Source organism: Lactuca serriola, chromosome 4 (genome assembly GCF_051521515.1).
Source record: "Lactuca serriola cultivar US96UC23 chromosome 4, Lser_US96UC23_V15, whole genome shotgun sequence".
In the NCBI taxonomy this organism is placed as follows: Eukaryota; Viridiplantae; Streptophyta; class Magnoliopsida; order Asterales; family Asteraceae; genus Lactuca; species Lactuca serriola.
Window position 1 is genome coordinate 202908364 of NC_136411.1, and position 25101 is coordinate 202933464.

Genomic DNA, 25101 nt, shown 5'->3' on the forward strand with positions numbered 1-25101 from the left:
CTAGGGCATGCTTATCACGTAAAGTTGCAAACTTTACGAGCATGCATGGACCTATGAGCTCCAAAAGACAATTCCAAGCTCTTTATGAGGTCATGCACTCAATAGGGACCTTAATCACTTCAACCACAGGGACTTTACACTTCTAAGATGTCCATAAGGTCCAGATCTGAAGTCCTTTCAGAACATAGAGCATAAACACATGGAGTTTGAGGTTTTAGGGCTTGAAAACCACTAATTTGGGACAAAAGGGGGATCTAATGAACTAGTGATCAAGGTAGGAACTTTTCTACTTGAATGGAAGTTTCTCACAGTGTAGATTCCGGATCTACCTCCCCTCCTTGCACTCTTCAACCTCCTATTTCTTCTTCTAAGCTCCAAACTTCCTTCACAAACCCAAAATCACTCACAAGAACAATATGGGGGCTAGGGTTTCGCTCTACAGCTCTATGGAAGTGTTAGGGACAAAGGGGGCCAAGTTAGAGAGTTTAAACAGGGTGCAAACACCCAGGTTAGGGTTTTTGCCCAGACGGGGTCTACTCGCCGAGTCCACAGCTTAGACCCCGCGTCTTATCCCGCTTCTACTCGGCGAGTTGGTCCTTCAACTCACCGAGTCCAAGGCCAAAAATGCAATATTTAGAGAGTTAATTACAAAAAATACGTACCAAGAACCAGGTGCTACAGTTTCTTTTAGTATTTTTTGGAGTTTGTGGATTGGAAGTTGAAGCTATTTTTTTCATAAAAATATTGTTGTTTGAGTGAAAATTTAAAGAAGAAAAAGTGGTATAAAATGTAGTATGCAGTAGTTATTTATATATGGATGAAAGGGGGTAAATTTTGATTTTTTTCCGAAAAAAACAGATCAAATTTGACCCAAAAAATGTCAAAAAAAAATATTCAAACATTCCAAACTCTCCCCCTCTCTCTCATCGCTGAGTTTCTACCGAGTTGCCGAGTCGAACTCGGCACGCCGAGTCCACGACCTAGTGTCCACCGAGACCACGTTTGCATTGCCGAGTCCTTCGTCGAACCACTCTAACTCAAAAACTTATCGAACTCAAAAACTTATCGTAAAAGTATAAACTTTTTTCGCATTTAATAAAAAGATAAAAAGATCTTATAAACAAACAAGCAAACAATTTTATTCATGGGTATCCACAGTCACGACAACAAGGACCATTGGTTCTTATATAACAACATTCTCAACTCGAGAAATAACATCATCAAGTTTTAATTTATCAGGTTTCTTAAAATCATTAAATTCTATGTTTTCAACATCCGGTTTCTTAAAATTATTGCGCTCTGAAGTGGCAAGGAATTCACCCCAATTATAACTCTCATACTTGGCAGGGTTTCTTTCATCAATCAGCTCTGCAAGTGGCTCCACCACAGTGTAACTTGCAGGGTTGAAGAAAATCGGGATCGAAAATCTTTCTCTTGTGGAATTCACCTTCGCCCTATGCTCCGCACCTTCGTACTTTCCATTGCTCCATACCTATATCAAAAACAACACTAACAATAAGTCCTTCATTCCAAATCAGCTGTAATAATTCAAGCAAAAACAGACCTATAAGAAACGACACATACAGTCATAATGTCCCCAACATTTACAATAAAGGAATTAGATGTTGGCTTTACGAAGATCCATTCTCCATCACCTTTTCGCTTAACTTCTAAACCTCCTACATCATCCTGAGCTAAGATCGTTAAAGCACCGACGTCCTTATGTCGACCAACACCCAGAGCTAGATCAGGAGCTGGGCATGGCGGGTAGTGGTTGATTCGAGCCAAACTGGTTTGATCCTTGGAGAAGAAGGCCTCTAACCGGTTTGAAGGGAGGTTTAAGCTGAGTGAGATCAATTCCAACAATTTGTAAAACAATTTAAGAACTTCTTTAACATATTCTTCAGATGCTTCCCTGAGTTTTCACGAAACGGTTAATTAAACATACTCATCTTGTTAGTAAACATACATGATATATATCTTTAGACGTCAAAAATTAAATACCTCAATTCTGGAGGATGATGAGGCCATTGATTAGGATACTTTATGGCATGTTCATCGTTAGATTCATACGAAGAAGCCGGAATCAACGTCGGGACCTCCACTTTGAAATCGAAAACTTCCTTCCAGTCCCTCACTTTTTTTGTCTGCTCAGTATCATAATAACCAAATGGATTCTCTTCGTCTCTCCTCACCTTCTTCTTCTCCTCCACTGGCTGATCAAAGAACCTCTTTGCTGCCGACTCCATCTTTTCACGCACCTCAATGGGAACACCATGGTTGATTACTTGGAAGAATCCCCAGTTTTTGCACGCGTCATGGACCTGATTCACCAGATCTTCTATCGCAGTAGCAGCAGTAGATGAGTTTATGATCGGGGAGAGGTCAATTTGCGGGATTCCTTGGGCTTCAAGTGCTGCAAGTTTAGGTCTGTGTTCAAGCTCCTGGATGAAGGCTGGATCAACTTCCCCCATGGCAATGAATATATGATGAATTATGAGATTCTATGAATGATGTGTGTATTTAAAAGGTGGTGGTGAAGATGGCGATGATTTTTTTTTATGAATCTGGACTCCTTTTTGGGCATGATACTTGACAATCGCGACTACTCACTTAAAATATATGTAAAATATCCTTATGTTTTTTTTTCCTTTACGTAAAACAAGTAACCTTTTAAGTTTAGAGATTTAAGTAATCGGAACTAGGGCTGAACCCCAATCCTACACTAGAGTTCGGCTTGTTTAAATTTTTTTTTAATTTGGGGCTCCAGCTCGACTCGTTTGAAACCTTATTGTACGGAGCTAGAGATCGGTTCGCAAAAAATTATACGGGCTGGGGCTCAGCCTGGGCTCGGGAGTCGTATATGGTATATCTTAATTCCATACGATAGTAATACAGACTCGAGTTCGAGTTTGTTTAATAAACAAGTCTAATATCAAGATCGAGTTAAACTAAGACCCGTTTAAAATCAATCTCGATTCGAGCGTTTAACGAATCGATACCCAGCGGCGGTTTTAGGCAGGTTTCGATGTTGCACCGGCAACATCTACTTTTTATGTCTGCAGTGGAAAAAATTTAGATCTTTTTTACTTATATTTGATATATCAGCAATACCTATTTGATCTCGGCAACGCCTACTATATATTTTTAGGTCTGTCCTATGGATCCCAAATAGTTTGACTCGACCCAAACTTTTTGTAATATGTATTGTAATATATAAATATCGAAAATCATTTAATTAGATAAAAATAATAATTAAAGTGTTGTAAAGATAACATATTTAACACATTTATTGTTTCAAAACACATAAATAAAAAATGAAATGTGATATTTTTGTGTGTGTGGCGGTGGGATATCATAAGCCATCTATACTCCTTTTCCAACTTAATTGATTCACTCACTACCATAGAGATGATTGTTGAGTATTATTCTTACCTTTTATTATAATATTCATTTTTTATTTTTTGTAGTCATCCTCTTGATAATAAAATATTTACCAAATAATAAAAAAGAGGAACCCACCATAAGTCCTCTTTTCCATACTTCATGGGTTATTATTCCCGCTCATTATATATATATATATATATATATATATATATATATATATATATATATATATATATATATATATATATATATATATATATATATATATATATATATATATATATATATATATATATATATATATATATATATATATATATATATAGGAGAGTTCAATTGAGAAAAAAAAGGTTGAGAATAGGGGAATCATTCTCAGCCACTCATTTATTTTTGTCGCAAAAGCCTCCGTCGTACCGGCGGAAATAGGAAAAGAATAGACATGTGTTTTCCAACAAAACATATTTCCTTAAACTATGCTAAGCATTACCTTAATATATACAAAAACATAGTCTTTTCGTTTTTTTAATTTTTAAGAAGCTATTTATATCGAAAAATTATTTTAAATGTACCAAAATTCAAGATTTTTTTTTCTCTACAAATAGACATCCATATTGATATAGTTTTAAAATAAAATAAAAAATTTACTTTTTTATATTTTCAGCTATCGTTATTCATAAGTGAATAAAAATGAATCAAATTTTTTCTACAGTACATTCGTTATTTACTTATAAATAAAAACTATGATTAATTTTTTTTACACTTTAAGTATCATTCATATATGAATATAGCATATACTAAACATAGTATATTCATATTTAAATATTAGACGATTCATTCACTTGTGAATATTACATAGTATATTCATTTGTGAATATTAGATGGTATATTCACTTATGAATATTAGATAATATTTTCATATCTGAATATTACATAGTATTACATGGTATATCACATGTGAATAATATATAGTATATTCATTTGTGAATATTAGATGATATATTCACTTATGAATATTACACAGTATATTCACATATGAATATTACAATGTGTTTTCACAAATATATATAATTTTTATATGTTATTCACATATGAATAACATACAGACTTGCATATTCGTTTTTTTGTTTTAATAATCATATACTGATTCAAGTGAGAAAACATATTCATATATGAATATAACGTGGTAATTTAGTTTATGCATTTCATCAAACAATTAGAGTACATACAAGTTAACTATTTTAAAAATGTTAAAAACATCAAGTTATCAATTCCAAATCATCATATACTTCCGATTTCGACTTCAGATGCGACATCTATGTCTGATCGATTTCTCATTTTGATTTTGATTTCCGAAAATCCGATTGGGAACCTGTGAGTACCGATTCTGAGTCCTTCAATGTCGACCGTGACTGCGAGTCAAGAACTCCGATTCCAATTTCATGAACAACAAAGAAATTCTGATTCCAACTGATTTCGTTTGCGAATCTGGGAAATTCCAGTTCCAAACTTTAACAAATTGACGAAATTAATGAATTTGGGTTGCGAATTTGACTTGAACGACGAACCTCCCAGCTACGAATATTGATGATTGATTAACACTGGATGACATTGATGATGGTTTAGTTGAAGAAATCTGGATGATTGTTGAAGGTTGGAGGAGAAATTTTGAGGATGAACGAACTGTTATCGAATTCTCTATAGTTACGTATTTGACATTGAATGTTATTAACATATTTACAAGTTTGCCACCATGTCTTTTTATGCTTAGATTAAATGAGTGGCTGAGAATGATTCCCCAATTCTCAACCTTTTTTATTTTCTCAATTGAACCCACCTCTCTCTCTCTCTCTCTCTCTCTATATATATATATATATATATATATATATATATATATATATATATATATATATATATATATATATATATATATATATATTAAATTTCTCCATTCTTAGCTACAGTACCTGACCAGGGTACTGTAGCTTGGGACTTACTTCCACCGTGGTTATATGTTAAAGGTATCCTGATCCTTCCACCGTCTTCTTGATCCTTCCACCGTCTTCCTTTTATCTCCCACCGCTTCTTCATCTCCATCCTTCCACAAGGTTTCTCTTAGCAGATCCTCTATTCGCACACTGATGAGGAGCACGAACGCAACAGATCAGGGAGGTGGGGAGGATGGTTCGATGGTGCCAAATCTGTTGAGTAGGGGAACCGACTTAATCCTCCAAAACTCTCAAATGTTTACCAATCGACCACCGCATCATAGATTCGTATTTGTTTCGTGCCCTACCCTTAATCTGTTGAGTAGGAGAACCGCCTTAAAATTTTAGATCTTGCTAGCAGACCCTTTGGAAATCCCCATCTAATCGACTCTTCATCTTTTTAGTCTTTCTTCATTCTCTCGATTGTTCTGTCTGGTAAAAGCACCGCCTCAAATAGTTGGATACCTTTACTCCTCTCCACTGACTCCTTCCACTTTCCCCTTCTTACGACCATGTTAACAAATTGAAACCCCATCGTTGAAAAATGAAGAATTCCAGGATTGCTTCCAAAATTGAGCGATGATTTCTCATCGCCTGGTACAATCGGCTGACTACAGGGAACAACAACGGTCCACCAGCCTACATACGTATTAACGTATGTTTCTTTATGTGTATGTGCTGAATCGAGACTTCAAGGGTTTAATTGGGCTAACTGATACCTCTCATGCTCTCCTATTCATTTGTAAATCGAAAAACGCTACATACAACGACCGTTATTGACTGTAGATCATCATCTCTATGTTGTCTCGACCGGTATCTCCATATTCTGTTTCCGCTAACTGCCTCCTTGATCCTTCTCCTTCTAGGTAAATTGATTATTGGGTTTTTTTTTTCAATTTGGTGCATTTCGTTTTATATGAGTGAGGTTTTGACTGGTTGGATTGGGCAGGAGTTTCATCCGATTCGGGTTTATGGGATTGTACACCTCAAATTCAAAAGGTTTCACCTGGAAACTCACTTCATGTTTGTGATGTTAGAGAAAGACGATATGAACGAGACGAAGAAGATAAGTTCAGTAAATCGCACCCCTGATTAATACATCATTTATGCGGTCGATTTGTGAGTCTCAAAATTAGATGATGATTTACTGTCTTGAAATTGTTTTTGGGTACTCCACAAGTTGACAATGTATTTGCGGTACCAGTTATCGACACCTATGTACAAAGAGAAGATGATTGAATGCAAGTGGTATTAATTTTACCCTAAATTTGATTTCTGTTATAACTACTAACTTTCTCAAATGTGGCCCTTTCTAATATAATAGACAATTCTGTTGTGTATTTGTGAAATTAGTTTCGAACCTTTCAAATTTGGTAAAATGGAGTTATCAGTTTTACCTTCTATCGGTGAGTTCAGTTAATTTTATTTATCAATGAAGGTAAGGGTAAAATGGTCTTTCATCGTTACCCGTTCAACTACTTAACTCATATAGGACTTAATGGGAAAATAGGAAGAAAACCCCCTTTAAAACTTTGATCAGGAGTGAATAAGGCACATGTAAAGGGTGCTTAATACGGAGAAAAATAATTACAGAAAGGGGTATATGAAAGATGGAGAGCTTATACTCAGTTAGCAACTGGTTTTGCCATGATTATATATAGAAAGTGAGTACATCTTAATAGTAGGTTGATTTCTCATTTATCCACATCCTTTTGTTCTGTTGGTTATTATGTACTATTAGAATCAATGAATATGTTTTTTTGTACATGAAGGATATTAATTGAATCCTTGAATTTGCTCATCCTTTTATTAAAATATTGTATTTTCATTGTTTTCTTATTAAGGCTTTGTGGTTATATCCCCATTCTATATGGATTTAAGATTTTAAACATAGATATGGGAAAATTCTTATGTTATGCATTTGGTAAGCGTAAGGAGGGACCTTTTTATCAACATAAAATTTTATAAAACAGATTTGTAAAAAATAAACAACGAAATATAAATGTTATTTCATCTGGTAATGCATATAGGACCTAGTATAATTGTTGAGGCATTGAAAAGTAACTAATTACTATTAGGGAACATTATCAATGATAAATGTGTTCTTTATTGTTATTTTTTTAGCTTGAGAAAGTTGTTGAGGCATCTAACTTGCCTCTGTTATATCCTCAAACCCTGTCTCATAACTTGCTCAGGTACAACTTGATGTGATGAATCTAATATAGAAAAGAGCTTAAATCTGAATTTTAGTTGTTCAAACTTGTCAATTTACGCACTGAACACAAGGATGAATCTGATAGTAGAGAAGACGAGGAGTCAATTTTGATTTTGCACATGCCAACAGTCAATTGTCAATCAAGATTTTGATATCTATAGGTATAAATTGAGGAAGTATTGAAGGTGGATGATGAAGGACTTTTTTATTCAAAAAGCCCAAAGTCATAGTTGAAGGTAAATTTTTATGAGTAATTACATTGTTAATTTCATCTTTTTAAGGAATCTAATATTGTGTTTCGGTTATAACAGTGATGGAGTTCGATACTTTTTGTGTTTTCTTTTAGACATGAAAGTTTAAGCGTTTTAGGTTCTTAGAGTCTGCATATCCTAAGGTTAAACCATTGAACATTTTACGCTTCATCTTAAATAATTAAGATTATGAAGTCTTAGTTCTTTGAAGACCTAATTGTATTATTCATGTACAACTACATAAATAATACCTGTAATTATGCATATTTGTACACGTCATTCTGCCTGAGCGTGTTATCTAAAATTATAACCATCTAAGAGCTCACTTCTTCCATAGTGTTTTCACATTTGCGTTAAACTGAAATATCAATATCACTTGGAGTACCCTATAACAAGAGAAAATGGTCAAGTTTGTATTGACTTTTAAAATTCTGGAATTATGCATATTTGTACATGTCATTCTTCCTGAGCTTATTATCTAAAATTGTATTTGTTTTGTTTTGTTTTTTTTTTGTAAAAAATGTTCAGTTAAATGTGTTATTGTTTGACTTTGACAGATTTATATAGACAAATTTTTTTGGCAAACATATAAGGCCGATTGGCATCCATTCTCAAAGATTATGCTTTCTATTGAGATGCAGGTAACTTTTGTATGTTTATAATGACTTCTATGTTTCTTAAATTAGATTTATTACTTCAATTCGAATTTTAGGACAACCCATTTCTTAATTGGGGATGAAATTGTTTTTTTGTGGTGTAGATTTGATGACTATGGAAAGAAAGGGATTATTGTATGGATCTGATGGGTTACCACATCTGATAGTAAGTGGAGATAAAAGTCATGGGGGTGAGTTTATTACACCAGGGATTCCGTTTAAGTGTTGAAGGCATAAGGGTAAATTGGTAATTATTTATTTAACATCCTTTTTAGCATGACAAATACAAATACATTGATAATTTAAAAGCATGTTACATGACTGAAATCAATGAGGGACCAAATGCAATTGCTTTAGCATTGTTGACTGTCAATTATAATTTGATGCAAATTTTTATTTATTTTTAATATATTTTTTTTCCTTACCAATATTTTGATTTTCAAACCAGATTTGGTATCATGTTAACTTTAGTAAAGAAGACAAATTCCTTTAAGCAGTTGATTTAAAAGCAAAAAACTTTATGATTTACAATGCTTATAATGGGTGTAGAAGGTGGAAACTATAGCTTAAAACATACATGTTTCCCTCCAACCCATCCAAAAATCAAAACTTATAAGACTTTTATGTTTTTCTTCACTTGGGGTTTGGAGGAATGGCGACAATTGGAATCCACAAACCCCGGTTTATAATTCCGCCCTACTATGGACTTTGGAAAATCTTTGTGATAGCAGTCGACTTCCACATCCTTATCAACTACTGATTTCCACAGGCTTATCAACGACGGATTCATCAACCCTTATGTGAAATCATGGAGGTAATACTCCATAGATTAAATCATCATATTCTTATACTACAACTGTATTTTTTTAAATAATTATTTTAAACTGTTTGTTATGACAGGGGCACAGGACATTATTAGATCCATCAGGCTGAATAAAATTTTGTTGGGGAAACATAATTTTCAATTGGTTCTCATTTAAGGTTTCTGGTAATGTTTTAGTGAGTTCGAAGTATCCTAATGATTTTGGTCCATGTTCTAAGTAAAATGACTATATTACCCTTTCTCTAATTATTTTACGAAGTTTTAATTATTTTGATCAGGATTCTTATTGACTTTTTGGTGGGTTTTTGTCCCTCTTGCTATTGTTATGTTGCATATGGTGAAGGGTAGTTTGGTAAATTTAGAATTATTTCAAAGGAAGTGATGCAATTTTAGTAACTAAAGTTAAAAAAGGGTGCAACTTTTTGGTGGCTAGATATGGAATATGAGATGTACTCCTAACTTTTATTGAAAATGTGTTGCAGGGATTGGATTCTAACAGTAATCATTTTTGTGGATAAGTTTTTGTAAGTATTTAGTTTTGCAAAATGGCAAAAAAGTAAATTTTCAATGTATATCATAGTCCTTTTCAGAAATTTGATTCGGGTTCGGCCGTGGAGGTTGGAATGAAGCTTTTGTGCAGGTACCATACCTATTTGTAACGACCCAAAAATCACGACTAAAAATTTCTTTTAAAACATTACTAAAACTGGATTTATAAAACGTATCATAAGTCAAACATAACTTCCGAGTATTAAATTCAAAACATAATATCATTATCAGAGTCAAACATTCCCAGGCTAACTGACTATGGTGTGTGCTCTGCAATCTTCCCGAGCTCCTCTTTTGAGAACCGAGTACCTGAAACCAAAACTGAAAACCGTAAGCACGAAGCTTAGTGAGCTCCCCCACTCTACCTCATATCACACAAAACATATAAAGCACATATTGGGCCTTGCCCACTGCATCGGACCAAAGTCCGGACTAACTGGGGGCCTTGCCCCCCTGCATCGGACCGAAGTCCGGAAACTGACTGGGACCTTGTCCCCTGCATCGGACCGAAATCCGGACTAACTGGGGCCTTGCCCCCTGCATCGGACCGAAGTCCGGACTAACTGGGGCCTTGCCCCCTGCATCGGACCGAAGTCCGGACTAACTGGGACCTTGTCCCCTGCATCGGACCGAAGTCCGGGCTAACTGGGCCTTGCCCCCTGCATCGGACCGAAGTCCGGGCTAACTGGGCAGAACATAACATAAACATATCAACTAGCATGAACACACGTATACTGCATACTACATCGGGCCGTAGCCCGGAACACATAACACATAATTCCTGTCTGAGCCACGAAGGCATCAAACATACTAACTACTGCATCAGATCAAAGTCCGAAAACTACTGCTAGTTAAACGGGCCGGCATTGTGGCCTTAGACCCGTTCCTACTGGAAGGAAACTCACCTGAACTGCTGAGCCCTGCTGATAAACCTCTGGCTGCTACTTGACAATCCCCTGAACCGCTGCTCCTCTAGCTCTCCGAGCTATCAATATACATATAACACTTAGTCTGACAGTCAACTAAGTCAATTCTGGTCAAAGTCAACCTTCCAGGTCAACCCTACTCGCCGAGTCTTCCTAAAGACTCGCCGAGTTCACAAGCTTAGGGACTTTCTTATTCGCGACCCGACTCGCCGAGTCAGTCCATGACTCGCCGAGTCCCACTAGTTCCAAGTCCTGACCTGGCCAACTCGCTGAGTCACCACCCGACTCACTGATTCGAGTCTCAACTCAAAGGGTTTAGGGTTTCGCGACCTGACTCGCCGAGTCCAAGAACAGACTCGCCGAGTCCAAGACAATCTTCAACCAACTCGTCGAGTTGTTCATCCAACTCGCCGAGTCCATGCCTAACTTCAACCGACTCGACGAGCTGTTCATCCTACTCGTCGAGTTCCTCCTCATCTTCAAGCTACTCGCCGAGTCCACTCGAAGGACTCGCCGAGTCTATCCAGTCCTCAATCCATGCAGTGGCTTTTCGAGCCAAACAGAACTTCCAACTCATAGATCCACACTTCTAGGGCCTATTCCCCACGTAAAGTGGCAAACTTTACGTGTAGATTGAGAGATCTATGCTCAAAACACACTAAACTAGGGTTTATGGCAAACATGCTTCCTCAACATACCAAGGGCTGATACTTTAGGGGATTCAAGACCAAAACTAACATGGATCTGAGGTAGCAACCCCAGATCTGAACCTCCAACCCGAATTGGTTACAAAACATACCAATAATGACCAAAACTCACACATAAGAATAGATCTATATACAAAGGGAGTCCAATCAACAGCTTATTACCTCCAAATGATCTGAAATGTCTTCTCAATCTTGGATCTACAGTCCCTTCTTGCTCTTCCAAGGCTTTTCTTCCTTCTCCACGCTTATAGTGCTCTCTTTGATGCAAGATCTAGCTCAAAAACGGATATGGCGGCTAGGGTTGATGTTCTGGGGGTAAAGAGGCACTAAAGGAACCCTAAGAAAGAGAATGAGACGCTTAAATAGGCTCCAAGTCCCGGATTTAGGGTTTTCCTCGTTCAGACCCAACTCGCCGAGTCTCCTTGGCCGACTCGCCGAGTCGGTCGCTAACACCTCAACCCGGATCCCGCTCGGACTCGCCGAGTCCCTCCTTGGACTCGCCGAGTCTCTTCTTAAAATTGAGGTCTTCTTTCTTTTCTTGACTTTCCAAACTTTGGGGTGTTACAACTCTCCCCCACTTAAACTAAACTTCGTCCTCGAAGTTTGCTATGATCAACTGCCTGCGAACTACCTCCAACTCTTTGTCTGGAAAATCCCTCACCCTTTTGCCCATCACTCCGGCCACTCACAGTGCCGATCACTACCGATAGAACATACTAAATCCTTCTCTTTCCCATAATCTCCTCAACGTTACTTCCTCCGACTAAAAATCCTGCTGCCTCCCATCCGCCTACCGGATGTACTGAGACTACTCTGGTCTAACCAATCTCCCTATATCTGAGTTACCGGACTCCCACCGGTCACTACACTCCATCGCAAACTCCTAGTCTCTTCCAGCGACTCCTAAAGATACTTCGATTATCTATAACTGTTCTATCCATCCTGCCGCTCATACCGAAACGATGCTGCTGGAACCAGCTTGCTTTTATCCCACCTGATTACTCATCTCCTACTTACTCGAGCCTTTCCTCCTGAATGAAAAGCTACCTGCCTAGCCATCCCTACAAATCACTTATACTCGGCAAAAGGCTCAACTGATCCTGCTGAGAGGGACTTGCCAATTCCAAATCAACCAACTATACCGTCAGCACTTGCATCCCAACGCAAAAACAATACTGACCCAGAACCCTGAACCCTTCCAAACACTGAACTCCAACCCAACTGTGGAGTCAAGGGACTCCTCACTTAGTCTCTTCCACGACTTCTGAACGAAATCTTCCTCTAGGACTAGTTTCCACTAGCTATTCTGTCACTGTGGCTCTCGCAACCTTCCGATCCAACCGATCGGATCCATACGTCACATCCTGACATCATCAATTCCACAACTAACAACATATTGGCTCCCAGACTGACTGTAGCCCACAACATACCCGAACCCCAACGGTCCACTGCGACTCTGATCTCATAACTGATGTGACGATCCAAAGCCCAAATTGCTAACTTAGCCGTAACTGATCCCTTTGGGAAATCCGAAAGCTAACCCGTGGATTCCCATATCCTCACTGCTACACCCGATCTGGTGGGTACAACTGCTTTCCCGCATCTAACACGCGCTCATGCTACCTACCAATCTGATAAAAGGCTGCGACTACGCTTGCGGACTTACAACTCTCTAATACTATCTGGCTGCTAGTGGATGCTACGGCTACCCCCGCAGACTTACAACACTACTACTGCTATCTGACTGCTAGTGAATGCTACGGCTACCCCCGCAGACTTACAACACTACTACTGCTATCTGACTGCTAGTGAATGCTACGGCTACCCCCGCAGACTTACTACCACTATCTCGAGAACATCCTGACTATCCCTAGTCCCGCTAGTGATTCCTCATCCCGATTTCTAAAAAAGACAGTCCTTAGACTTTGAATTCTGCATCATCCCCTACATCTTACATCCTTGATATACTTAGCGCTTCGTCGAGGAATCCTTCGGCTTGGTTCCCAAACCAACCGTTTACTAATCCGGATACAAGAAGCTATTGTTGGGAAGTTTCCACCCTCCCAACTCCTGAATCTACGCAACCTGCATGCCACCTCAGACACTGGCTACCAATACGAAAACATCTCTTGCTACCCGTTCTCAAGATCTTCATTCCGACTCTCATGCGTCCGACAGGTGGTCCTCCATTCCTGGATTCCCAACCAGCTTCTAACCATCTCGATTACATGAACTAACTGCTGGGAAAAGTTCTCGAACTCCCAATTCTGAACTTCTCAATCCATCCATCACTGTGCTACTACCATTTCTTCTCGGAGGCTGCGCACTCATTCTGGGTCTACGTGTCTCTTATCCATGAATACTCGGAGGGTTCTCCCCCACTTCAATCATGCTTACCCCTTGCTGCTTCACACTCAAAAGAGATCCTGATCTTCACTACCATTCTGGAACATCTACTAGGGAACCCAAGCCTGCCAGGTAGGAATTTAACCAATCCATCCCAATCACTAACCACTCCGAACTAGTGAAACGAACCGAATCTCTCTCTCAACCATGCTACAGTTACTGCATCCTCCGAAACCTTCTCCATAAGAGCACATCCCCTAACTACCAACCAATTATCCGAGGTATGCAAATGGCATATAACATGATCACAAGCAAGCCACACTATAACACAACACTTATACTCCAATTTGATGCAGAACCATAACAATATAATCATGACATAAGCTGACAGAAAAACAAAAGTTACGTACCTTCATTACTCCGTGCTGCTCAAATCCCTGCTGAAATCTACCGAAAAACTCGGCTCTGAGCCGTAGGCACCCTTGCCGGGCCTCGACAACTGCTGGCGGTACTCGAAGTCCCAAGGGCAGGAGCTGGCACCTGCCCTGCTGGATACAAACTCGGACAGTGGCCCTTCTTGTGGCCCCTCTGACTGCAATGGAAACATAACGGATCAAGCCCCTGGGCGATGGTAACAACACAGTCTCTGCTAAAATGACCAATCTGGCCGCACTTGAAACACCCAGCATCGCCACCACTCCTACGCCTACACACACCCATGTGCGTCCTTCCGCACTTCCCGCATCGACTGCGGCTCTGATAGTTCCTCGTTCTCAAATCTGGACCCTTGGGCCTCTTACCCGAACCTGTGGCTACCTGAGTCTCATCAATTTTCCTTTTCCCTTCTGACTCCCTGCCCGACTCTCGCTCCTGCGTTACCCCAACGACAACGCCTGCTAACTGAACAACAGATGTCTGATCCTGAAGCCTCGCTATCAATCTATCAGTGATCCTCACGACCATGTCGGGCAGATCCTCGCGAATGGCTCGCGAAACTTCCTCAACTATCCAATCATGCAATGGTCTCTCTTGGAGACAAAATTCCCCACTCACCCCTGCCCCCTGATGGCAGGAACTAGAAATAGGATCTCCCTCCTTGATGGATCCCTGAACTCCATAAGATTCGGGACCTAGACGAGCCCCAATCTGTCCTGAAACTAACCCGGCCTTAAAGGCCTCAAGATGACTGTCCATGAGCTCCACAATGGCCTCTCTAACCGAACCGAAAATCACTGGAGTCTGATCAATGATGTTGCGCGTAATCTCTGCGGAAATGAAATCCCTCATTTGATCATCAAGCTGCCCGGCTCTGAAGCCCGAGCCAGACCCCTCCTCGACACCTGAACTGCTAACTGGTATCTCGCGCAACGTCACCATGCTGAAAATATAACAAAATCCTGATCAATTTACATACTACTGCTGAGGAATTTCTCACTCACTACCCCATTCCTGGTTTCGTCTTGGCCCCTCTTGAATCGAGTACGGATCCTCTGCTTTCAGTAGTATGGGCCCCTACTACCTTCCACATCTATCCATACTTTCCTCAAGAGTTACCTCAACTCCACACAGTCCCCTTTACTCTTCTACTGATCTCTGCTACTCTCATCCTAGGCTTGCCCTAGGGAACCTCTGACTCTACCCACACAGTCCTCAGCTGCTGAAGGCCTCCTAGTAATGCCAATTAGTCACCACCTGAATACCATCACATGTGACGAGGCTCAGATAATCCTTCAAGTAAAAGACTCGTCCCTACAACGGTTGGACTCAAACGAGAGCTGCGCAATAGGGCCAAATCCAACACTCTGAGATTATTCAACCCTGATCACATGTGATGAAACGTATTCACCTAATGGCTAACTCTCATCACTCAGAGTCCCACAAAGCACAAAGCAAGCAGCATTCGGATAAAGGAGACATACTCAGGCAAAACTATTCTCATAACGAGAAACTACACTAGCATACAATGTTAAGCTCGTGCTACCAGGCATAACCTAAACAGGCTATCCTACTGCTGTCTACTCAATACTAGCATGCAATTCTCATAAAACTGAACACATAAAGCAGGCACATAAGGCATCATCCTAGATCCTTAGTCCTATTCTAGCATGCTGTTCTACTGAAGCTGGAACTGAAACTGAAACTGAAACCGATACTGATAATCATAATATAACTTATATGGGTAAATTGGGAGTACTTACTTGAGCTCGGCTGATTGCATGCACCACACCCTTTTCTCTTTTCAAAACTCTTTTTGCTTTTTCTAAAATTGTTTTCTTTTCTCAAAATTCTTTTGTAATTACGATTTTTCTTTTGAAACTATATACCACTTCCTTAGTTTGAGTTCAGACACACTCAGGAGTGCGCCCGAATCCCTCAAACCAAGGCTCTGATACCAACTTGTAACGACCCAAAAATCACGACTAAAAATTTCTTTTAAAACATTACTAAAACTGGATTTATAAAACGTATCATAAGTCAAACATAACTTCCGAGTATTAAATTCAAAACATAATATCATTATCAGAGTCAAACATTCCCAGGCTAACTGACTATGGTGTGTGCTCTGCAATCTTCCCGAGCTCCTCTTTTGAGAACCGAGTACCTGAAACCAAAACTGAAAACCGTAAGCACGAAGCTTAGTGAGCTCCCCCACTCTACCTCATATCACACAAAACATATAAAGCACATATTGGGCCTTGCCCACTGCATCGGACCAAAGTCCGGACTAACTGGGGGCCTTGCCCCCCTGCATCGGACCGAAGTCCGGAAACTGACTGGGACCTTGTCCCCTGCATCGGACCGAAATCCGGACTAACTGGGGCCTTGCCCCCTGCATCGGACCGAAGTCCGGACTAACTGGGGCCTTGCCCCCTGCATCGGACCGAAGTCCGGACTAACTGGGACCTTGTCCCCTGCATCGGACCGAAGTCCGGGCTAACTGGGCCTTGCCCCCTGCATCGGACCGAAGTCCGGGCTAACTGGGCAGAACATAACATAAACATATCAACTAGCATGAACACACGTATACTGCATACTACATCGGGCCGTAGCCCGGAACACATAACACATAATTCCTGTCTGAGCCACGAAGGCATCAAACATACTAACTACTGCATCAGATCAAAGTCCGAAAACTACTGCTAGTTAAACGGGCCGGCATTGTGGCCTTAGACCCGTTCCTACTGGAAGGAAACTCACCTGAACTGCTGAGCCCTGCTGATAAACCTCTGGCTGCTACTTGACAATCCCCTGAACCGCTGCTCCTCTAGCTCTCCGAGCTATCAATATACATATAACACTTAGTCTGACAGTCAACTAAGTCAATTCTGGTCAAAGTCAACCTTCCAGGTCAACCCTACTCGCCGAGTCTTCCTAAAGACTCGCCGAGTTCACAAGCTTAGGGACTTTCTTATTCGCGACCCGACTCGCCGAGTCAGTCCATGACTCGCCGAGTCCCACTAGTTCCAAGTCCTGACCTGGCCAACTCGCTGAGTCACCACCCGACTCACTGATTCGAGTCTCAACTCAAAGGGTTTAGGGTTTCGCGACCTGACTCGCCGAGTCCAAGAACAGACTCGCCGAGTCCAAGACAATCTTCAACCAACTCGTCGAGTTGTTCATCCAACTCGCCGAGTCCATGCCTAACTTCAACCGACTCGACGAGCTGTTCATCCTACTCGTCGAGTTCCTCCTCATCTTCAAGCTACTCGCCGAGTCCACTCGAAGGACTCGCCGAGTCTATCCAGTCCTCAATCCATGCAGTGGCTTTTCGAGCCAAACAGAACTTCCAACTCATAGATCCACACTTCTAGGGCCTATTCCCCACGTAAAGTGGCAAACTTTACGTGTAGATTGAGAGATCTATGCTCAAAACACACTAAACTAGGGTTTATGGCAAACATGCTTCCTCAACATACCAAGGGCTGATACTTTAGGGGATTCAAGACCAAAACTAACATGGATCTGAGGTAGCAACCCCAGATCTGAACCTCCAACCCGAATTGGTTACAAAACATACCAATAATGACCAAAACTCACACATAAGAATAGATCTATATACAAAGGGAGTCCAATCAACAGCTTATTACCTCCAAATGATCTGAAATGTCTTCTCAATCTTGGATCTACAGTCCCTTCTTGCTCTTCCAAGGCTTTTCTTCCTTCTCCACGCTTATAGTGCTCTCTTTGATGCAAGATCTAGCTCAAAAACGGATATGGCGGCTAGGGTTGATGTTCTGGGGGTAAAGAGGCACTAAAGGAACCCTAAGAAAGAGAATGAGACGCTTAAATAGGCTCCAAGTCCCGGATTTAGGGTTTTCCTCGTTCAGACCCAACTCGCCGAGTCTCCTTGGCCGACTCGCCGAGTCGGTCGCTAACACCTCAACCCGGATCCCGCTCGGACTCGCCGAGTCCCTCCTTGGACTCGCCGAGTCTCTTCTTAAAATTGAGGTCTTCTTTCTTTTCTTGACTTTCCAAACTTTGGGGTGTTACAACTCTCCCCCACTTAAACTAAACTTCGTCCTCGAAGTTTGCTATGATCAACTGCCTGCGAACTACCTCCAACTCTTTGTCTGGAAAATCCCTCACCCTTTTGCCCATCACTCCGGCCACTCACAGTGCCGATCACTACCGATAGAACATACTAAATCCTTCTCTTTCCCATAATCTCCTCAACGTTACTTCCTCCGACTAAAAATCCTGCTGCCTCCCATCCGCCTACCGGATGTACTGAGACTACTCTGGTCTAACCAATCTCCCTATATCTGAGTTACCGGACTCCCACCGGTCACTACACTCCATCGCAAACTCCTAGTCTCTTCCAGCGACTCCTAAAGATACTTCGATTATCTATAACTGTTCTATCCATCCTGCCGCTCATACCGAAACGATGCTGCTGGAACCAGCTTGCTTTTATCCCACCTGATTACTCATCTCCTACTTACTCGAGCCTTTCCTCCTGAATGAAAAGCTACCTGCCTAGCCATCCCTACAAATCACTTATACTCGGCAAAAGGCTCAACTGATCCTGCTGAGAGGGACTTGCCAATTCCAAATCAACCAACTATACCGTCAGCACTTGCATCCCAACGCAAAAACAATACTGACCCAGAACCCTGAACCCTTCCAAACACTGAACTCCAACCCAACTGTGGAGTCAAGGGACTCCTCACTTAGTCTCTTCCACGACTTCTGAACGAAATCTTCCTCTAGGACTAGTTTCCACTAGCTATTCTGTCACTGTGGCTCTCGCAACCTTCCGATCCAACCGATCGGATCCATACGTCACATCCTGACATCATCAATTCCACAACTAACAACATATTGGCTCCCAGACTGACTGTAGCCCACAACATACCCGAACCCCAACGGTCCACTGCGACTCTGATCTCATAACTGATGTGACGATCCAAAGCCCAAATTGCTAACTTAGCCGTAACTGATCCCTTTGGGAAATCCGAAAGCTAACCCGTGGATTCCCATATCCTCACTGCTACACCCGATCTGGTGGGTACAACTGCTTTCCCGCATCTAACACGCGCTCATGCTACCTACCAATCTGATAAAAGGCTGCGACTACGCTTGCGGACTTACAACTCTCTAATACTATCTGGCTGCTAGTGGATGCTACGGCTACCCCCGCAGACTTACAACACTACTACTGCTATCTGACTGCTAGTGAATGCTACGGCTACCCCCGCAGACTTACAACACTACTACTGCTATCTGACTGCTAGTGAATGCTACGGCTACCCCCGCAGACTTACTACCACTATCTCGAGAACATCCTGACTATCCCTAGTCCCGCTAGTGATTCCTCATCCCGATTTCTAAAAAAGACAGTCCTTAGACTTTGAATTCTGCATCATCCCCTACATCTTACATCCTTGATATACTTAGCGCTTCGTCGAGGAATCCTTCGGCTTGGTTCCCAAACCAACCGTTTACTAATCCGGATACAAGAAGCTATTGTTGGGAAGTTTCCACCCTCCCAACTCCTGAATCTACGCAACCTGCATGCCACCTCAGACACTGGCTACCAATACGAAAACATCTCTTGCTACCCGTTCTCAAGATCTTCATTCCGACTCTCATGCGTCCGACAGGTGGTCCTCCATTCCTGGATTCCCAACCAGCTTCTAACCATCTCGATTACATGAACTAACTGCTGGGAAAAGTTCTCGAACTCCCAATTCTGAACTTCTCAATCCATCCATCACTGTGCTACTACCATTTCTTCTCGGAGGCTGCGCACTCATTCTGGGTCTACGTGTCTCTTATCCATGAATACTCGGAGGGTTCTCCCCCACTTCAATCCTGCTTACCCCTTGCTGCTTCACACTCAAAAGAGATCCTGATCTTCACTACCATTCTGGAACATCTACTAGGGAACCCAAGCCTGCCAGGTAGGAATTTAACCAATCCATCCCAATCACTAACCACTCCGAACTAGTGAAACGAACCGAATCTCTCTCTCAACCATGCTACAGTTACTGCATCCTCCGAAACCTTCTCCATAAGAGCACATCCCCTAACTACCAACCAATTATCCGAGGTATGCAAATGGCATATAACATGATCACAAGCAAGCCACACTATAACACAACACTTATACTCCAATTTGATGCAGAACCATAACAATATAATCATGACATAAGCTGACAGAAAAACAAAAGTTACGTACCTTCATTACTCCGTGCTGCTCAAATCCCTGCTGAAATCTACCGAAAAACTCGGCTCTGAGCCGTAGGCACCCTTGCCGGGCCTCGACAACTGCTGGCGGTACTCGAAGTCCCAAGGGCAGGAGCTGGCACCTGCCCTGCTGGATACAAACTCGGACAGTGGCCCTTCTTGTGGCCCCTCTGACTGCAATGGAAACATAACGGATCAAGCCCCTGGGCGATGGTAACAACACAGTCTCTGCTAAAATGACCAATCTGGCCGCACTTGAAACACCCAGCATCGCCACCACTCCTACGCCTACACACACCCATGTGCGTCCTTCCGCACTTCCCGCATCGACTGCGGCTCTGATAGTTCCTCGTTCTCAAATCTGGACCCTTGGGCCTCTTACCCGAACCTGTGGCTACCTGAGTCTCATCAATTTTCCTTTTCCCTTCTGACTCCCTGCCCGACTCTCGCTCCTGCGTTACCCCAACGACAACGCCTGCTAACTGAACAACAGATGTCTGATCCTGAAGCCTCGCTATCAATCTATCAGTGATCCTCACGACCATGTCGGGCAGATCCTCGCGAATGGCTCGCGAAACTTCCTCAACTATCCAATCATGCAATGGTCTCTCTTGGAGACAAAATTCCCCACTCACCCCTGCCCCCTGATGGCAGGAACTAGAAATAGGATCTCCCTCCTTGATGGATCCCTGAACTCCATAAGATTCGGGACCTAGACGAGCCCCAATCTGTCCTGAAACTAACCCGGCCTTAAAGGCCTCAAGATGACTGTCCATGAGCTCCACAATGGCCTCTCTAACCGAACCGAAAATCACTGGAGTCTGATCAATGATGTTGCGCGTAATCTCTGCGGAAATGAAATCCCTCATTTGATCATCAAGCTGCCCGGCTCTGAAGCCCGAGCCAGACCCCTCCTCGACACCTGAACTGCTAACTGGTATCTCGCGCAACGTCACCATGCTGAAAATATAACAAAATCCTGATCAATTTACATACTACTGCTGAGGAATTTCTCACTCACTACCCCATTCCTGGTTTCGTCTTGGCCCCTCTTGAATCGAGTACGGATCCTCTGCTTTCAGTAGTATGGGCCCCTACTACCTTCCACATCTATCCATACTTTCCTCAAGAGTTACCTCAACTCCACACAGTCCCCTTTACTCTTCTACTGATCTCTGCTACTCTCATCCTAGGCTTGCCCTAGGGAACCTCTGACTCTACCCACACAGTCCTCAGCTGCTGAAGGCCTCCTAGTAATGCCAATTAGTCACCACCTGAATACCATCACATGTGACGAGGCTCAGATAATCCTTCAAGTAAAAGACTCGTCCCTACAACGGTTGGACTCAAACGAGAGCTGCGCAATAGGGCCAAATCCAACACTCTGAGATTATTCAACCCTGATCACATGTGATGAAACGTATTCACCTAATGGCTAACTCTCATCACTCAGAGTCCCACAAAGCACAAAGCAAGCAGCATTCGGATAAAGGAGACATACTCAGGCAAAACTATTCTCATAACGAGAAACTACACTAGCATACAATGTTAAGCTCGTGCTACCAGGCATAACCTAAACAGGCTATCCTACTGCTGTCTACTCAATACTAGCATGCAATTCTCATAAAACTGAACACATAAAGCAGGCACATAAGGCATCATCCTAGATCCTTAGTCCTATTCTAGCATGCTGTTCTACTGAAGCTGGAACTGAAACTGAAACTGAAACCGATACTGATAATCATAATATAACTTATATGGGTAAATTGGGAGTACTTACTTGAGCTCGGCTGATTGCATGCACCACACCCTTTTCTCTTTTCAAAACTCTTTTTGCTTTTTCTAAAATTGTTTTCTTTTCTCAAAATTCTTTTGTAATTACGATTTTTCTTTTGAAACTATATACCACTTCCTTAGTTTGAGTTCAGACACACTCATGAGTGCGCCCGAATCCCTCAAACCAAGGCTCTGATACCAACTTGTAACGACCCAAAAATCACGACTAAAAATTTCTTTTAAAACATTACTAAAACTGGATTTATAAAACGTATCATAAGTCAAACATAACTTCCGAGTATTAAATTCAAAACATAATATCATTATCAGAGTCAAACATTCCCAGGCTAACTGACTATGGTGTGTGCTCTGCAATCTTCCCGAGCTCCTCTTTTGAGAACCGAGTACCTGAAACCAAAACTGAAAACCGTAAGCACGAAGCTTAGTGAGCTCCCCCACTCTACCTCATATCACACAAAACATATAAAGCACATATTGGGCCTTGCCCACTGCATCGGACCAAAGTCCGGACTAACTGGGGGCCTTGCCCCCCTGCATCGGACCGAAGTCCGGAAACTGACTGGGACCTTGTCCCCTGCATCGGACCGAAATCCGGACTAACTGGGGCCTTGCCCCCTGCATCGGACCGAAGTCCGGACTAACTGGGGCCTTGCCCCCTGCATCGGACCGAAGTCCGGACTAACTGGGACCTTGTCCCCTGCATCGGACCGAAGTCCGGGCTAACTGGGCCTTGCCCCCTGCATCGGACCGAAGTCCGGGCTAACTGGGCAGAACATAACATAAACATATCAACTAGCATGAACACACGTATACTGCATACTACATCGGGCCGTAGCCCGGAACACATAACACATAATTCCTGTCTGAGCCACGAAGGCATCAAACATACTAACTACTGCATCAGATCAAAGTCCGAAAACTACTGCTAGTTAAACGGGCCGGCATTGTGGCCTTAGACCCGTTCCTACTGGAAGGAAACTCACCTGAACTGCTGAGCCCTGCTGATAAACCTCTGGCTGCTACTTGACAATCCCCTGAACCGCTGCTCCTCTAGCTCTCCGAGCTATCAATATACATATAACACTTAGTCTGACAGTCAACTAAGTCAATTCTGGTCAAAGTCAACCTTCCAGGTCAACCCTACTCGCCGAGTCTTCCTAAAGATTCGCCGAGTTCACAAGCTTAGGGACTTTCTTATTCGCGACCCGACTCGCCGAGTCAGTCCATGACTCGCCGAGTCCCACTAGTTCCAAGTCCTGACCTGGCCAACTCGCTGAGTCACCACCCGACTCACTGATTCGAGTCTCAACTCAAAGGGTTTAGGGTTTCGCGACCTGACTCGCCGAGTCCAAGAACAGACTCGCCGAGTCCAAGACAATCTTCAACCAACTCGTCGAGTTGTTCATCCAACTCGCCGAGTCCATGCCTAACTTCAACCGACTCGACGAGCTGTTCATCCTACTCGTCGAGTTCCTCCTCATCTTCAAGCTACTCGCCGAGTCCACTCGAAGGACTCGCCGAGTCTATCCAGTCCTCAATCCATGCAGTGGCTTTTCGAGCCAAACAGAACTTCCAACTCATAGATCCACACTTCTAGGGCCTATTCCCCACGTAAAGTGGCAAACTTTACGTGTAGATTGAGAGATCTATGCTCAAAACACACTAAACTAGGGTTTATGGCAAACATGCTTCCTCAACATACCAAGGGCTGATACTTTAGGGGATTCAAGACCAAAACTAACATGGATCTGAGGTAGCAACCCCAGATCTGAACCTCCAACCCGAATTGGTTACAAAACATACCAATAATGACCAAAACTCACACATAAGAATAGATCTATATACAAAGGGAGTCCAATCAACAGCTTATTACCTCCAAATGATCTGAAATGTCTTCTCAATCTTGGATCTACAGTCCCTTCTTGCTCTTCCAAGGCTTTTCTTCCTTCTCCACGCTTATAGTGCTCTCTTTGATGCAAGATCTAGCTCAAAAACGGATATGGCGGCTAGGGTTGATGTTCTGGGGGTAAAGAGGCACTAAAGGAACCCTAAGAAAGAGAATGAGACGCTTAAATAGGCTCCAAGTCCCGGATTTAGGGTTTTCCTCGTTCAGACCCAACTCGCCGAGTCTCCTTGGCCGACTCGCCGAGTCGGTCGCTAACACCTCAACCCGGATCCCGCTCGGACTCGCCGAGTCCCTCCTTGGACTCGCCGAGTCTCTTCTTAAAATTGAGGTCTTCTTTCTTTTCTTGACTTTCCAAACTTTGGGGTGTTACACTATTTATTTCATTTAGTCCAATAATGAGCTAAGTGCAAGATATAAGAATATAATTCTCTAATCTTTTCCAGTATATAGACCAATTTTGTAATGTTTTTCTACGGTTGTCATTTTCAGCAGCAAAGACCATTTTGTGATGTTTTTATGCCACAAAGAGAAATTCGGTAATGTTTCTCTACCACATTTGTCATTTGTGTGATATTTTTGTGTACATGGACTATTTTGTAATATTTTTATGTATACAGACCATTTTTCTAATATTTTTCTACAAACGGACCATTTTGGTAATGTTTTGTTTTTATCATAAGAACCAACTCTGTAATCTTTTTATCAAAAGCGACCATTATATAAAATAATTCTTCCACAAGGACCAATTAAGTTATCAATTTCTGCTTACATTTCCATTCATCGATTGATGACAAATTACACAGAATAGCAACATACTTTAATTTGGATACCAATTTATGCAATGTACTTCTTTATTTGTCTCA

At 42.0% G+C, this 25101-nt stretch overlaps 1 protein-coding gene and 1 long non-coding RNA gene across 5 annotated transcripts; one reads left to right on the forward strand and one right to left on the reverse strand.

The window, feature by feature from the left end:
• Nucleotides 1–1114: 1114 nt before the first annotated feature.
• On the reverse strand, nt 1115–2504 carry LOC145103174 (protein LATERAL BRANCHING OXIDOREDUCTASE 1-like). Its single transcript, XM_079040734.1, has 3 exons — nt 2005–2504; nt 1585–1915; nt 1115–1492 (listed from the first exon to the last, which is right to left on the reverse strand). The coding sequence occupies exons 1-3, from the start codon at nt 2472–2474 to the stop codon at nt 1184–1186; spliced, it is 1110 nt and encodes a 369-aa protein (XP_078896860.1). The 5' UTR covers nt 2475–2504; the 3' UTR covers nt 1115–1183.
• Nucleotides 2505–5346: 2842 nt separating this feature from the next.
• Nucleotides 5347–24774, forward strand: LOC145103175 (uncharacterized). Of its 4 annotated transcripts, none has more exons than XR_013706387.1 (8): nt 5347–6238; nt 6322–6620; nt 7568–7823; nt 8396–8479; nt 8599–8741; nt 9264–9308; nt 9395–9957; nt 24728–24774. It is a non-coding gene; the product is annotated as an uncharacterized LOC145103175 (long non-coding RNA). The 4 variants fall into 4 exon arrangements; XR_013706389.1 differs by having other exon boundaries at nt 7749–7823; XR_013706386.1 differs by having other exon boundaries at nt 6322–7823.
• The last annotated feature ends 327 nt before the right edge of the window (nt 24775–25101 follow it).